The sequence below is a fragment of the Fistularia commersonii genome, chromosome 11 (assembly GCF_037954325.1).
Source record: "Fistularia commersonii isolate RoL2024-O1a breed Wild chromosome 11, RoL_Fcom_v1.0, whole genome shotgun sequence".
Taxonomy (NCBI): Eukaryota; Metazoa; Chordata; class Actinopteri; order Syngnathiformes; family Fistulariidae; genus Fistularia; species Fistularia commersonii.
Genome location: NC_141294.1, coordinates 16,654,753 through 16,669,752, shown reverse-complemented (window position 1 = coordinate 16,669,752; position 15,000 = coordinate 16,654,753). Strand labels below are relative to the sequence as shown.

At 52.7% G+C, this 15,000-nt stretch overlaps 2 protein-coding genes across 5 annotated transcripts in view; both read right to left on the bottom strand.

Annotated features, from left to right (window-relative positions):
- itga8 (integrin, alpha 8) overlaps nt 1–12,673 on the bottom strand; it is a 34,514-nt gene extending 21,841 nt beyond the window's left edge. Inside the window, exons 1-12 of one of the 2 annotated variants that reach the window (XR_015106826.1) lie at nt 12,312–12,637; nt 11,839–11,969; nt 10,115–10,215; nt 9,914–10,037; nt 7,595–7,656; nt 7,074–7,119; nt 4,732–4,857; nt 4,609–4,653; nt 3,796–3,839; nt 2,719–2,775; nt 2,593–2,645; nt 2,309–2,514 (exon numbers count right to left, since the gene is read on the bottom strand). Coding sequence is in view for 1 of the 2 variants with exons in the window: in XM_086155390.1 (XP_086011516.1) it covers nt 2,309–2,514; nt 2,593–2,645; nt 2,719–2,775; nt 3,796–3,839; nt 4,609–4,653; nt 4,732–4,857; nt 7,074–7,119; nt 7,595–7,656; nt 9,914–10,037; nt 10,115–10,215; nt 11,839–11,969; nt 12,312–12,502 (1,186 nt within the window). In the remaining variant the exon portion in view is untranslated. Of the gene's footprint in view, nt 1–2,308; nt 2,515–2,592; nt 2,646–2,718; nt 2,776–3,795; nt 3,840–4,608; nt 4,654–4,731; nt 4,858–7,073; nt 7,120–7,594; nt 7,657–9,913; nt 10,038–10,114; nt 10,216–11,838; nt 11,970–12,311 lie in introns of both variants that reach the window. The other variant, XM_086155390.1, reaches the window with a different exon arrangement.
- Nucleotides 12,674–14,217: 1,544 nt separating this feature from the next.
- The window catches only part of mindy3 (MINDY lysine 48 deubiquitinase 3), a 15,546-nt gene continuing 14,763 nt past the window's right edge, over nt 14,218–15,000 (bottom strand). For all 3 annotated transcript variants that reach the window (XM_086155385.1, XM_086155387.1, XM_086155386.1), the window contains one exon: nt 14,218–15,000. This exon is cut by the window's right edge and continues 28 nt beyond it. In XM_086155385.1, coding sequence (XP_086011511.1) covers nt 14,879–15,000 — 122 coding nt within the window. In that variant the 3' untranslated portion in view covers nt 14,218–14,878.

The following is a 15,000-nucleotide window of genomic DNA, read 5'->3' as shown; positions in this document are numbered from 1 at the left end:
ATGAATGGACGCCACCAGATCCTCCATCGGCGCCATGTTTCGTAGCCTCGTCCTCACTGTAGGAACTTTCTGCAGCTCCTAAAACTTTTGCAGGAACTAACTGTTTCTTGGTGCATTCAGGCAACAGAGGAACCTGAGACCGTGGACTTCAGCTCCTTGAACCATCTCAGGCAGGGTCTTTACGGGCTTCCCTAGGAGCTCATAGGTGCTTGGTGGAGCTCATAAGCCGCATAAGATACTTCTTGTGGACCATAGAGTGCCATTTTTAGAAGCTACTAGGGTCACCGGTCTGTTTTCTTGGGACAAAATGGTGAGAAATGCAGCGACAAAGAGGTCCAAGGTCTTCCGGCATGCTACACCTCAGAGGGGTTTCCAGGGCTCCCAGAGGAACATCTACATTTTGGCCAGAAAAAGCCCAGAGTAAGCTAACAGCTAATGGGGTTCCTCTCACAGCAATGAAGATAAAAACACTTCAACCATCTGATGGTCCATGATTATTATTCCATGAATGCTGTGGCAGCTTCCACCTCCATGTTGTTCATGTTGTGTGCTGCCTGGGTATGCTAAGCTAAAAGGTTCCCCCAAAGGAGGCTACTTCCTGGAAACAAATTTGAGCTGAACAGTCTTTTGTCTGTCTGAAATTAAAGTACCTATTTACGTGAGCATACATGAGCCCTCAGACATGAAGGTGATGGAGTTGTTTCTGCGTCTTGTCAGTGGTCACATGACCCAAGTGCCTTGAACGTTGATTTAAAGAGGCCGAGTTTCAAAACTTCTGCGTACCAGCGGCTGTTTACCTTCTTGGACTTTCTCCCTCCATCCCTCCTGGGTCGAGGTTTTTCCTTCCGTCGTTAAAACTTCATTCCTAATCTACCTGTAATCCTTCGCCGTAAAAAACAGAAAATCTTCTTGATTTTTTTTCCCGTTGGCGTTGGACGCTGGGTGACGTTTAACGATAAGAACCAGGAGGCCTTCAAGATGAACATCGGCAGTGCTTTTCTTTGATTCTCCCTTATCCAACCCTTGTCAGATAAGGGTGTTTACCCCGAAAAGGGTCAAGGTATGACTCCCAGGACCTCCTCCGTGGTTAAATAAAGCCACTCGGAGGAGAGGATGGAAGGAGAGCAAACAGGAAGAGACGCCGGAAGCACCTGTCCTGGTATGAGGATGTGCAGACCGTGAACCCCAAACATGTATGCTTGCACTGACCTGCAAAACAACTCCCCTCCACTGTGCTGTAGTGTCCAAACACCTCTAGACATCCTGTTTGTCTCTGGACCCCCCCACCCCCCACCCCCCCACCCCACCCCCAGCCTAAACTACTAGTTCCACATGAAGCAGATTGTAGAGCAGGGAGAGGATAAATGCAACCATGTGTGGATGCAAGTGTACATACGCGAGCCTCGGGGTTGAGTTGCGTTGCTTTACGTTGCATTGCGAGCCTCGAATGTGAAAAACAATGCCACAAAAAAAATGGGAAAAAAAAGCATATAATGTGCTAACCCCCCCCCCCCCCCCCCCCCCCCCCCCATAGCCAAACTTCTCACACATAAGCAAGGACACCCACCATGATCCCTGCCGGCCAATCAGGTGCGAGAAAAAAAGCGGTGAATGGGATCAGCTGGGTGACTCGTGGTGAGGAAATGCCAGCGCTCTGTGGAGCGCGGGCACAGCGGGGCCCAGAGGGGGCCCGATGATTGCGGGGGTTTCCGTGGTAACCCCCCCCCCCCCACCGGCGTCATTCCGGCGGACGGCGATAACCAAAAAGACAGATCCGGCGGCGGTCGATCTGACGGTTCACGGGCTTAACAGCGTGGAACGCGTTAACACGGGCGGGAGCGTAAATCAGCAGGACTCAAGTCGTACCGGCTCCAGATGTGTGTGTGTGTGTGTGTGTGTGTGTGTGTGTGTGTGTGTGTGTGTGTGCGCGTGTGTCTTTGTCCAATCAAATTGAAAATAAAACAAACACATCGAGGACGAATTAACTGCGAGCTGCAGGATGGAGACTCCCAGATGATTTTATCTCAGGGCACATCTGGAGAGTTAAAAATAACCCCGACACACACACACACACACACACACACACACACGGACTTCACCCCGGGGTGGTGGGGGGCTCAGACGGACGACCCCATCAAGGCGTCGCTTCCTGATTGGCTGAGGAGCTTTTAGGTTCTTCCTTTTGTAGGATTTCCACCGGCCAGACAAAAACAGCCGGGGGGAGGACAGGAAACAGGAAATAGAAAAAAAAAAAAAAAAACACGGCGCAGACGTCATCGCCCCCCCCCCCCCCCCCCGCAAGACATACCGTTGTAGCCGTCCTGGTTGACGTCCCCCAGCGGGGCGATGGCGGTGCCGAAGCGTCCGAAGGTGTGCGCGCCGGTGAGCGCCACGGGGGCGGTGAAGGCGAGCGGCGCCGTCTGGAGGTAGAGGTAGACCCTCCCCACCTCGCGGGGTTTGCTCTCCGTCTCCCTCTCCATGTAGAGCGGAGCTCCGACCAGCACGTCGTCCAGCCTGGAGACACACCGCCGCGTTCGGTGACGCTCGGACGCCAAGACCACCGACCGACGCGAAAACGGCGTCCCCACTCACCCGTCTCCGTTCAGGTCGGCCACGGCGACGGAGTAGCCGAAATACGACGCCATCTGAGGGACAGAAGAGCGAGGTATTAAAAGGGAGGTCACCTAGAGGTCGTTCCAGGGGGTGGACGGCGCCTACCTGCTCCCCGGTGAAGTTCTGGATGAAGGTCAGATTGGTGGAGTTGATCATCGCCACCTGAAACGAGCAGACGGACAGGGTCGTTTTTTTTTTTTTTTTTACGTAGTGGCGGAAATGTGGCGCCTAGATAGCGAAGGCGGTCGAGGTGGGGGGTGAACATGGCCGCCTGACGACCAGACACAGAGAAGAATGCAAGAAAGAAAGAGTCAGAAACCGCGTAAAGAAACTTTTATCCTGCTGGAACCCCCTCCACCGCCACCGCCGCCATCATGCTAACCCTGGTTGTGGGGAGAGTCGGAGGGGGGGAGGCTGAGAATTCCTTCATAAGACCTAAAATAACAACCACATGGAGACAGCCGGGGGGCTTTAACATGCACACACACACACACACACACACACACACACACACCATTGCAGATGCTCTGAGCGCAAGGCGGACGACACAGACGCCGTTTCCCGCCGAGTCGGACCGACGGCGGGAGGATGTCGCCGCGGCGATGAGCACCGCCTCGCCCGCGCTGCGACCCTGCGTTTGCGCCGAGGGTCAGGGGTCGTGTGTGCAGAGGGGTCGGCGGGGTCAGGCGGGGTCGCCGGCCTCCATATGCAGCGGAAACTAGGCGTCATTAGGTGGGGGGGGCACGGTTAGCCCCCCGGGGCACGTTCCCACAGGAGCTACATGCTAAGTGCTAGCGCTCGCCGCGGTGAAGACGTGACCTCGGTGTCCTGTTTGTCCGCACGGTGATCCCGACCTTGCTGCGACCTCTTCCCCCGCAGGGTTTGGGCAGTATCGGGGGGGGGGGGGGGTCGGACCCTGAACGCATGGCAATTCGTTATCTAATTTAACGGATTTACGTTTTTATTCTGGGTGCAGCAGTTAGCTCCGCCCCCCTCTCCAGGTTCATGGAGACCCTACATTGGGTTGGATTTCTGACTCAATCCTATGATTTTATACCATCTGACCTGAACGGGAAGGGGGTCACACTTGGTACGGTCCAGCAGCTACCATCAGGAAACTAGCAAGGTCTCCTGCAACCAGTTGGTCATGGAGCAGAGCGCCATCCCTCAGCTCATACTCACATATCCGAAGGTCTGCGCTCCCCTGGGAACCCCCGCCAGGAGTTCTGCAAAAGACGTGGACCCGTTAGCGTGAGAACATGTAGCGACGGCACGATGAAGATACAGGGGTGATCTGTGGAACCCCGTCCCGTATCACCAGGATCAACCACAGACCCATAAAGCAGCGCTTCCCTTCTCAACTTAGAGAGGCCTGGGTTACGACAAGACCCCCCCCCCCCTCCTCCTCGCCCCCCTCGGGAACCAGACCATAACAAGGAGGCATCAGGCATGTGTTCCTCCTTAGAACTGACTGGAGGGCCCTGACATGTGTTGTGCCTTTGGGGGGGGCGAACTAGAAGTTACCCCGTTAAAAAAAAAAAAAAAGGTAATTAGTGAAGAGACTGCGGTGGATGGATCACTGGGGGGGAGGCAGGGGGGGGTCTGTGGTTCCACGTTCCCATCATGGAGCGAAGGTTTCATCGTGTTCCGTCACCAGTGATTCATTCAGGGGAACCAGAGCTGTTTGCAGGAAAGCCTTAAGTGTGTGTGTGTTTGTGTTGTGTGTGTGTGTGTGTGGGGGTGGACGACCCTCCATCCAAGAGGGTCTTGGAGGACGTTCACTGGACGAACGTGGACGTCGGCGTTTTAGAGCCGAAGGTCTTGTCTGCTACTCATCATTCTCCTCAAGAGAGGAGGGGCACAGGAAGCCCCGTTATCTGGAGGTCATGACCTTTGACCCGCTAGAGAAGCTGCCCGCCAGAATAAAAGCAACTACAACTATGCTGTTAGACGTTCTCTGAACATCTAGTCCTCTTCCTCATGCAGCTAACTCACCTTGTTCCGAGTCGCCCGTGAACTCCCCCGCCGCCACGGAGTAACCTGTGACGACAAGACGATGAGATGAACGCGTGTGTGTGTGTGTGTGTGTGTGTGTGCACGGCGTGGAGTTGCGGTTACCCAGGTAGCTGTCGTCGTGCGTGTCCTCTGCGGCGCGGGTGTGCTTCTCCCCAGGAACCTGCCTCAGCACCGCCCGCAGGGAGTAGCCGTTCAGAATTTCAGCCACGCCCGCTGTCATCACCTGACCTGTGCACGCGCACGGCGGCGGCGGGGAGGGGGGGCACGTGCACGTGGATGGATTTGGAAAAAAAAAAAAAAAAAAAAAACAGGTGAGAATGTTGAGGGATGCTAAGTCGCGGCGCTAACCGCTCATGGATGAAGGATGGCGGCGCGGAACCGAAGGGGTCAAGCAAACAAATGATCTTATCTGAGCGCCGTCCCCTCCGCCTTCATAAATCCTCCTTAATGCGGAGGACGGCGTGGAGGGGTCGGCGGGGGGGGAGGCATCGGCCCGCTAACCCTCCGTCTCCCCGGCCCGTCACTGAAAACGCATCCCATAAAGCGGGAGGGAAACCACCGCGAGGCGGTAACGCAACGAATTATTACCGCTAATGGGAAATGGCCTTTGCAGCCGTGGATAACCGGAGCGTATAAAAAGGGATTTGTGAGCTGACTTTACGTTGATGGACCGGGGGAGTTATTGTCGTATATCACGGGCGGTGGAGGGGGGGGGTGAATGCTTTTATAAACATGGCGAGGAAGTGTTTTAACTGCTTGCAGGAGAGAGCGGGAGTTATTAAACTGTTTCGTAACCGCGGAAAAGCCGCCGAGCTATAGCGTGCACGGCGGCGTCCGGCAGGAAGTGTCCGTCCCTCCTCGCCGTCATCCTTCACCCTCCCGTGTTTCATCATCTCCTCAGCGGGTTCGGTCACGAGCGCTGTCCTCCCCGCTCTCCGTCACCTCCACCCTCCGCCTCCCTCTTCCTCTCGGTTCCCCTCTGCGTTTCATCAGGGGGGGCGGAGGGGCAGTTCCTCCACACTCCATTACCCCCCCGATCAGCTCATTACAGAGCCCAAACACCCACTTCCTGTTACACTGTTACAGACATGCAGTGAAGGGGGGATGAGGGGTGGAAAGAGGGGGGAAAGAGAAAGACGTGCATTTCTCTCCACTCTTTGTTGCTTCAGAAGGTCCAGATCTGGCAAGTGCACTCGTGTGGAATTGTATGTTCGTGATGTGCGATTTGTGAACGAGTTGGTCAAAACTCGTGATTCATCATCTCTTATTGACTCATTCCTGCTGCTAGCTAGCTTGCTAACTGCGAATAAGGGACGAGACAACATGTCGCAATTGAACGACTGCTACTCCCCTTAGGAGGAGCTCAGGTTTCCTGTTTCGACTCGTGTCCAAATTTCCCTCCCTCGCAAAATGAACGACTCCCTCGGTAACTCAACATACGAATCACTCAGTACCTCAGCGTAGCTGTCCCCGCTCGCAAAACGAACGACTTGCTCGGAAACTCAACGAACCGTTGCACAGTAACTCAACTAATAAATCACTCGGTAATTCAGAGTAGCAATTAACACTCGCAAAACAAACGACTCACTTAGTCGTTTAGTGACTCACTTAGTCACTAAACGACTAGCCCTAACCGCTCACAAAACGAACAACTGATTCAGTAACTCAACAAACGAATCTTTCAGTACCTTGGCGCAGCTGTCCCCACTCACAAAGCAAAAGACTCCCTCTGTAACTCAATGAACGACTCGCGCAGTACCTCAACATATGAATCACTTAATAACTCAGAGTAACTCTTTTCACTTGCAAAACAAACAACTCGGTCTGTAACTCAACATACGAATCACTCAGTACCTCAGCGTGGCTGTCGCCGCTTGGAAAACGAACGACTTGCTCAGTAACTCAACAAACCGTTGCGCAGTAACTCAACTAATGAATCACTCTGTAATTTGAAGTAGCCATTTACACTCACAAAACAAACGACTCACTTAGTCACAAAACGAATGGATCAGTCAGTACCTTAGCATAGCCCGCTCACAAAACGAACAACTGATTCAATAAACCAACAAACGAATCACTCAGTACCTCGGCATAGCTGTCCCGACTCCCAAAGCAAACGACTCCTTCTGTACCTATCGAACAACTCACGTAGCACCTCAACTAAAGAATCACTTAATGACTCAAAGTAACCCTTTTCACTTGGGAAATGAACGACTCATTTGACTCAGGGATCACTTAGTGGTCTGCACCTGACTCAGGAAAACTAACTAGTTGACTCAAACTCCTTGAAAATATGATTCTCATTGGTGAGTGACTCATATGACCTTGAGTTCCCATCATTAATATACATGTGTGTGTGTGTGTGTGTGTGTGTGTGTGTGTATCCAGGCTTAGCTTTTGAACCACAAAACCCATCCCCGGTTCTATTCCCTGCTTCGGGTTACCTTGCCAGTAGAAGCTTCCAGGCCCTCCGACCACCAGCCTTCCCTCCTGGAAGAGACGAGAGAATCACCAAGGGTCAGAAGCATCGCAGTGGATTTATGCGCACGAGAGCGGCTCGCGTGTGTGTGTGTGTGTGTGTGTGTGTGTGCACAGCGTGTGCGGTTGTGTGCGTTTGATTCTTGCTGTCACGGCTATTGACATCCTTTGGAGAATGACAACTTCCTGTACAGGAGGGTAGAGTTGGACCGTGAGACAAAGGTTAAAGTTCGCATTGACTCTACAGTGAAAGAATGTGTGTGTGTGTGTGTGTGTGTGTGTGTGTGTGTGTGTGTGTGTGTGTATGTGTGCGTGCGTGTGTGTTTGGTCTATTGTGTTAAGAGGCGGCTGGGAACGGCGGTCCCTCGAGGGACAAACATGCTCCCGTCTTGCTCCCGTCCCGTCTATTAATCTTTGAGGGGAGTGCGGGACGTTTGTTTTTGGGGTCGTCGCCCTGAGAAGGTGCGGCTGCGTCCCTGGGGTTCACCTTGGTGAAGTCCACACTGAAGCCGGCCTGGCAGAACCCCTGGCCCTCCGGGTCCGGGTCGTCTGGAGAAGCATACAAAGATAAACCCAAAGAGTGAGGTGCGGGGAACATCTCCTGACAACAAGCTAGGGAAGACGTACATCTTCAAAAGCAATGGACTACCGTCACCTGTCCACTAAGGCAAGGTGCTTGCCCGGGGGCCGGCAAACCTTTTGACTCGCGGGCTGAAATGGGTCCTAAAATTTGACAGATGGATGGGGTATTTGTGTGAACTAATGGAGTAGAATTACATGTAAAATCCAATGACTAAAATGATTTCCAGTGCATCAGAGTCTGGAGTTAGTTTTGTTCTCAGGATTGATCTGTTGGTCAGTTAAATTGGATCTGTGACAGGCCTTGTTGGTGTTTGTAGGTCGAACCAAACACCATCTTATGTGCCGTCCTCCGGAGGTTTACGAACACGGCTAATTGCTCATTTGAAGGCCTGCATAAATCTTGCTTTGGTACTCGAGTCTCGAATCGCTGTTTGTCAATGAAAAACTTTTGCCGAGTCTGTAAATTAGCTGTCAATCTCACCGCCCGTTCTTTTGTTGACTGCTCACTAGCATAGTTAGCACGCTTCGTGGCAGCAGTTTCTTGCCGTATTAGGCATAAGGCCATTGATCGGACTTTAGTGACAAAATATTTTGTTGTCGGCACCCACTGGCCACTTTCACTTCCTTGATCCGCTAATTTTTTTACAGAAGGGTTCAAAGGTTAACACACCACACGCCAACAAATGTCAATGTGTATGAGGAAGGAGGAGGGTATAGTTCCCATCCAAGGTGCTTAGTGGACCATCAGGAGCAACCAGGGGTTTGGTATCCTGCTCAAGGACGCTTCATCTGTACTAACTGAGCCACAGACGCCCAATAAGGAGACATGCTCGTATGAAGGCAATTGGATTCATGTACTGTATGTACTGTTAATGTACTACGTTGTAGTACTGCTTCTCTTCACATCAAAACCAGTGAAGTACTTCCAACTTCCAGCAAAGGCAGCTAGCTGAAGTAAGCAGAATGAAGGGTCAGTGGACTCCACTTATATAGCACTGGACTACATTCACCAGTTCACACAGCGATAGCATCGCTTGCCCGGCAAGGCACGAACCGGACTGTTTGGAGCAACTCGAGGGTTAATGTCTTGCCCAAGGGCACTCTGGCTTGACCAGCTGAGCCACGGACGGCCCACAAAGAAAATGCCCTCGTATGTGGACAACTGGTTTAATTTAAACCCCAACATCTGATAGTCCTTCGAACCACCAGACTAAACAGGCGAATGTTTACTCTGGATATATTACGCTGGACTGCATTACCTGAACACAACCCGATGATGGCACAGCTGCCACCTAAGGGGCTTAGTGGACCATTTGCAGCAACCAGGGGTTTGGTATCCTTCCCAAGGACACTTTGACTCTACCGCCCGAGGCAACGCCGTCCCACAGCGAGTACATTCATGTAAAACTCCGGTAAATGCAGCTAGTATCGCTAGACGGAGTTTTGCTAACAGCTGATTTACTGCACTTGCCCCACCAAGGGAGTTACGAGCGCAAAGAGGAGGGTGGAAGTGAGAAAGCGCGGCGCTTCGCTCTTCCTCCCAGGGGAACAGTGGAGTTTCCAGTGTGATCACAGAAGACTAAATGACTCCATAATTCCTGTGAAAGGAAAACGAGTGAAGTCGAGTCGAGGAAGAGGAGGAGGAGCGCCCGCGAGCACCGGCATCAGCCTCCGCTAAAAAAGTAGCCTAGCTTCACCGGCGTCGTCCTCCCACAGGCTTCCGCTTCATTAAATGAGATTACAAGCCAGCTTTATACACGTGTTTACAAACGCGTTTATAAGCCTGTTTATAAGCGCCATCCAGGAAATGCAAATTTTAGGAGGAAATGAAGTTCTCACCGAGGCTCATGAACCGAGACGGGGCGCGGCTTCTCCTGGAATCACCACATCCGACCGCTGCCTCGTAAACACGGTTTCAGCCTCGAGCGTAGTCCTTTTGATTTTACGACGGGATTTGAGGATTCATTCGTTCATTCGTCCATGATGTAGCGCCGTTAGCTTGCCCTCGCTAGGCCCCATACGAAGACCTCTCATTCACTCAACGTAGGGTCTGCGAAGAACCTGGACTGTGGCTAGCTGCCATGATGCTAATCGAGGATAAACTCGAAACCGTTCTTCAGAAAAAGCCGAGACGTCCTCGTATGTGGACGAGAGATTAACCCACGGTGATCACGATGACGACCGGGTCGGAGGTCAGGGGGTCAGAGGTCACAGGCCGACTCACTGGTCCTGCAGGGCGAGTACTCCGCGTAGGCGCTGAAGTTCTGGACGGCCACGTAGCAGGTCCCCACCGGGTCCTTCTCCGCGCTGTCCTTCACCGCCCGCCAGTGGTACAGCGGCGCGCACGCCTGCGGCGGGGAGACACAACGGGTGAAGCAGAAGCTCCGCCCACCTCCACCTCCAACCACGCCGGCCCGCCGCTCACCACCACTTTGCCTTTATGCGTCCGCACCGATGCCCCGAACCACTGGTGGGATTTGAACTCCAGAGGCTCCTTGGTGCCGTTCACCTTCACCATCCGGTTGTCTGGGTGGAGAAGGAGGAGGAGGAGGACGTTTAAGAGGTTCGGGTTAGATGGTGGTGGAGGAGGAGGTCCAGGAAGGAGGAGGTTCAAGAAGTTAGGGTTAGGGGAAGGTGGAGGACGGTGTAGAAGGATGGAGGGTGGAGAAGATACAGAGGAGGAAATGAAGGAGACGTTTCACGATGGTGCCTCTCTGTCTCAGTGGAAATAGAAAGCATTTGGCCTTTAACAAACACCACAACACCATTAACACACACACACACACACACACACACACACACACACACTTACACACATATAAACCAAGTCTACATTTCTCAGGATATTCTTTTTGAAGTGGAAGCATGTCCCGTAAAATATAACAACTCCAGGGGGACTCACACACACACACACACACACACACACACACACACACACACACACACACACACATATTGAATGCCTCATGTTTTTTTAATCTTATCTGCCGAAGATAAGGGGCGTTGGGTTTAGAGGGTGATTGGTTGGATGGTATTTTTTGATTGACAGGTGAGCGGTTCAGGTTAAGCCCCGCCTCCAGGCAGCAATAAGGGGCGGAGCTAATGAATGCGTGAATGGGTTATGAAATGGAAGCCTGCGACCCCGTAAGTGCATGTCAGGCTGTTGCACACCCCCACTCCTGTGTGTGTGTGTGTGTGTGTGTGTGTGTGTATGTGTGTGTGTGTTTCCATGCTTATGCGTCTGTGTGTCTGTGTGTGTGTGTGTGTTTACTCCCACGTCTGCAATTAACCCAAAAACATTTCAGGGGGAAACAAAACAGTTTGAGAAATAACCCTGGAATTAACTTTGGAGTGGACACACACACACACACACACACACACACACACACACACACACACACACACACACACACACACACACACAGATATCAGCTGATCGGCTCCCTGATGGATCTAGCGGCTGTGGATCCTGCAGACCAGGAGGTCGGCCCTCCCTCTCGATCCCTCTCTTTTCTCATTCTCTCTCTCTGTTGCCGAGACGACGAGAGCGGAGGTAGAGATAGAGGGATGGACTGATGGAGGAGGAGAGGCAGAGCGGGACAAGAGGAGGGAAAGGAGGGGATACGTTTTCAAGATCTAATGAAAAACAGACTTTGCCCGGTCCCCCCTCTCCTCAGAGGGGGGGGGGGGCGAATTCCCATGTGCACTCACTTTTACCCCCCACCCTCCCCCTTTCTGCTTTCGCCATCTCACTTGTTCTTGCCCCCCCTGCACCCCCACCCCGCTGCAGACAGGGTAACTACTCAGATGGAAAAACCGTGCATCAGCGGCTGATTGGACGGTCTCCATGAGTGGGGGGGCGGGTGCTTTGCAGTGGGAGTGGGGGTGGGCAGGACCCGCTAGGCTACCTCTCACCCGACGGGACCCACCCGCCCCACCTCTTGTTCAGGGTGCACATACATCACCCGCCTCCAAATTTGAAGTGCCGTCAGGGATCTGGGACGGATCCACTCGGACCTGCACCCCTGCACCCCTGCACCCCCACCCAGGTCATCACTTATCATGCCCCCTTAAAACAAGTCCCTTCCAACCAGGACCCCCACCCTCCCCACACACTTGAAGAAGTAAGAAGGAGTTCAGGTGACTCACTGAAGTTGTCAAAGGGAATCTGCTGGCAGCCGTCGGGGGGGCCCGGCCAGGGGCAGTAGTAGACGGCCCCCGCCTCCACGATGCCCGGCTGGGTGGTGTTGGCCCTGGGGGCCCCCACCAGGACGCTGATCCTGGCGCACAGGACAGAGCACAGGTCCCAGACGTGAAGCATACAAGTGCAGCTAGAGTGCAGACTCAGCCCCCCTCCAGTTGGACACCGTTGCTCCTCGGAGCTCCGTGAGCTCCTCAGACCTCCTCGGAGGTCCTCGGAGCTCCTCAAATGTAAAGCCTCCTCCTTCCCCGTGATTTCAATGAAGTTTAATTCAATTACGCACGGAGCTCCGGGCAGCGAAGGAACATATTGGCGCAGAAGTACAACTCTGGATCCATGCTGAAGTACAAGTTTGGATCCCCCGGTGGGGAGTTTGGGTTTGGAGGGGGGGGGGGGGGTCGTGCGTGATGTTCCCACTCACGTGCTGCTGTCCTGCGTGTCCTGGTAGAAGTCCACGGCGTATCCGAAGTAGCTCCCGCCGGGCCCACGGTACACCGCGGGCTGCTCCGCGTGAAGGTTGAAGCTCCGGACTCCGCGGCCGAGGAGGAGAACCGGGAGCATCCGGAGGACGAGCAGCCCCGCCGGTGGAGCGCGGGCCGGCGCGGGCTCCATCCCATAGACCGGACTCACACACGCACACACACACACACACACACACACACACGCACAAACCCACCCACGGTGCGGGACGGACGCAGGGTTCTCCACCCGCGGGTCGAGTCGCCGCGCTCTGCCGCAGCGCGACCCCGAGGAGTCGCTCCTTATAACGCACCGCCGCTCCGAGACTACCGCGACGGGAACGCGCGCCGGCGCGCTCCCGCCTCCACCCCCCCTCGCGCGCACACGCACGCGGAGGACGCGGACCACATCTGAGAGCGCGGCGGAAGCGGGGGGAGCGTGCACGCACAGACGCGCACATGCACGCACAACTAGTCCGGAGTGAAATTTGGAGTGGACGCGGCGGGGCTTTGGCGCGCAGGTATTTTACGCATGCGTAAAGCCGTTTGGTTTATCCGCTATTAAACTTAATTCACTTTCTTAATATTTGGATTTCTATTATTCGCATTTTATTTATTTATTGCGTTTTTTTCTATTTTATATTACTTTACTTTGATTCTATTTTGTTCTGTGTTTGATGTTCTATTCATTTTTTGATTTGTTTTTAGTTCATTTTATTTGGTTTTATTCCATGCATTCCTTGTTTGTCTATTTTTCGACTCTATTCATTTAATTTTATTTTTGATTCTGATCACTTCATTCAATTTCGGTTCATTTCTTTTATTTTGCTAAAATTATTTCACTTATTTCTATTTCTTTTTTGTGTTCTATAATATTTTACTTTTGATTTCGTTTTTATGCGTTTATCCTATTTTCTCCATTCATGTTTTATTCATTTTGTTTCATTTTATTTTATTTTGTTGGAAATCCGTGTCCAATCCAGAACAGACATCAGTCCAAATTTGGATTAAATCCAGGCTAGAAATTTAGATAGGAATCCAGATTGAGTCCAGAACTCCACATGGGCGCTCTGGATTAGATCCGGCTATCCAGCTCGCGAACCCAGGTCCGATCCAGATGCAGTCCAGGATCTGAAATACAGATCAGGATTAGATCCAGATTAGAAACCGAGATAAAATCCAGATTAAATGCTCACGGGAGACAATGGAAGTGGATGACGCACTTTTCTTCTGCGTCCCTGCAGGAGAAGACACTTCCTCTCCAAAAAAACAAAAAAAAACCCTTGTCTTCCTCTGTCTGCCTCCTTCATTGCATCACCAGGAGCTTCTCGTCCACAGACCCCAAACCTCTGCGGGTGGAGGAGAAGGTGCGAGGAGGTGGAGGCCTGTCTGGAGCTCCTCGGCTGCTTCTGCACGAATAGCAGATGTTCTAGAAGACACGGAGCAGGTGGTCGTTCCTGGCTGAGAACAAGGCAGCACAGACGGCGGGGGGTTCCGTGTTTTGACGACGCCTGCTGCCCATGTCAGCCGTCTGCAGGGTGACACACTCGTGGTACGATCACACACACACACACACACACACACACACACACGCACGTGGATGATGGCGTCAGCCTGCAGGCCATGCATCCAGGAAGAGTTGGTTTTCAACCAGCGCCGCCTTCATCCGCGCGTCACTGTGTCATAACTCAAACTCGTGAGCTTCCTCTGAGGCTGCTGTGTGTGTGTGTGTGTGTGTGTGTGTGTGTGTGTGTGGTCATGTGCTTCCAGACAATACCCTTCGATGTTGTGAGCTTGAAGGAGAGGTCCCGTCTGCAAAGGACGACTGCATTTCAGGTCCAAGTATAGGACAGATTTGAGACAGAAATCCAAAAAAGAAGTGTTTATTCCTCCACCTGCACCTCCAGTGTGATTAGCATATTCATAATAATAATAATAATAATAATAATAATAATAATAATAACAATAATAATAAATACAGACGAGCAGTCCACCAGCAGCTTGTCATGCCGCTCTTCTAATCACCGCCTGGTCCCTCTGTGCCGTTTGACACTCAGCCACCGCGGGGGGGAGGGGGTTTCCGAGTGTGTGTGTGTGTGTGTGTGTGTGTGTGTTCCCATGTGGAAGGCTTTGGTTCTTTGTTTTTTTTTTATGCCCTTTTTTTTTTTTCTCTTCATCTTCTTCCAAACAGTCTTCTCGCTGTAACAGTAGTTTCACAGTCGGCTGGCTGATGTGGTGAGGAAAAAAAAAAAAAATAAGAAAAAAAAAATAAAAAAAAAAAAAGTTTCGTGGGGTCGTGTCGGTGGGTCGCACGTTTCAAACGTCTGCATTTAAAATAAGACCTTCATGAACATGATCTGAAGAAGACCTCGGTGTGAGTCCGAGTCCGGGATGTCGGTTTGTGCGTTCAGTGGTTCGTCTTTATTTCCTCTGTGGTTTTAGGTCTTCGTCAAAAGGGGGCCGGGGTGAGTGATTGACAGGTGGGCGGGGCCAGGGGGGGGGGGGGGGGGGGGCGACCGCTCGCCGCGCGCTAGTTGAGCGACGGCGAGCGGTCGGTGGTCCACAGCAGCTCCACGTACGGCCACTTGGTCTGCAGGCAGCGCTTCACCGGGGTGTCGTCCGTCCGCACCATGGGGTCTTCGAAGCCCAGCA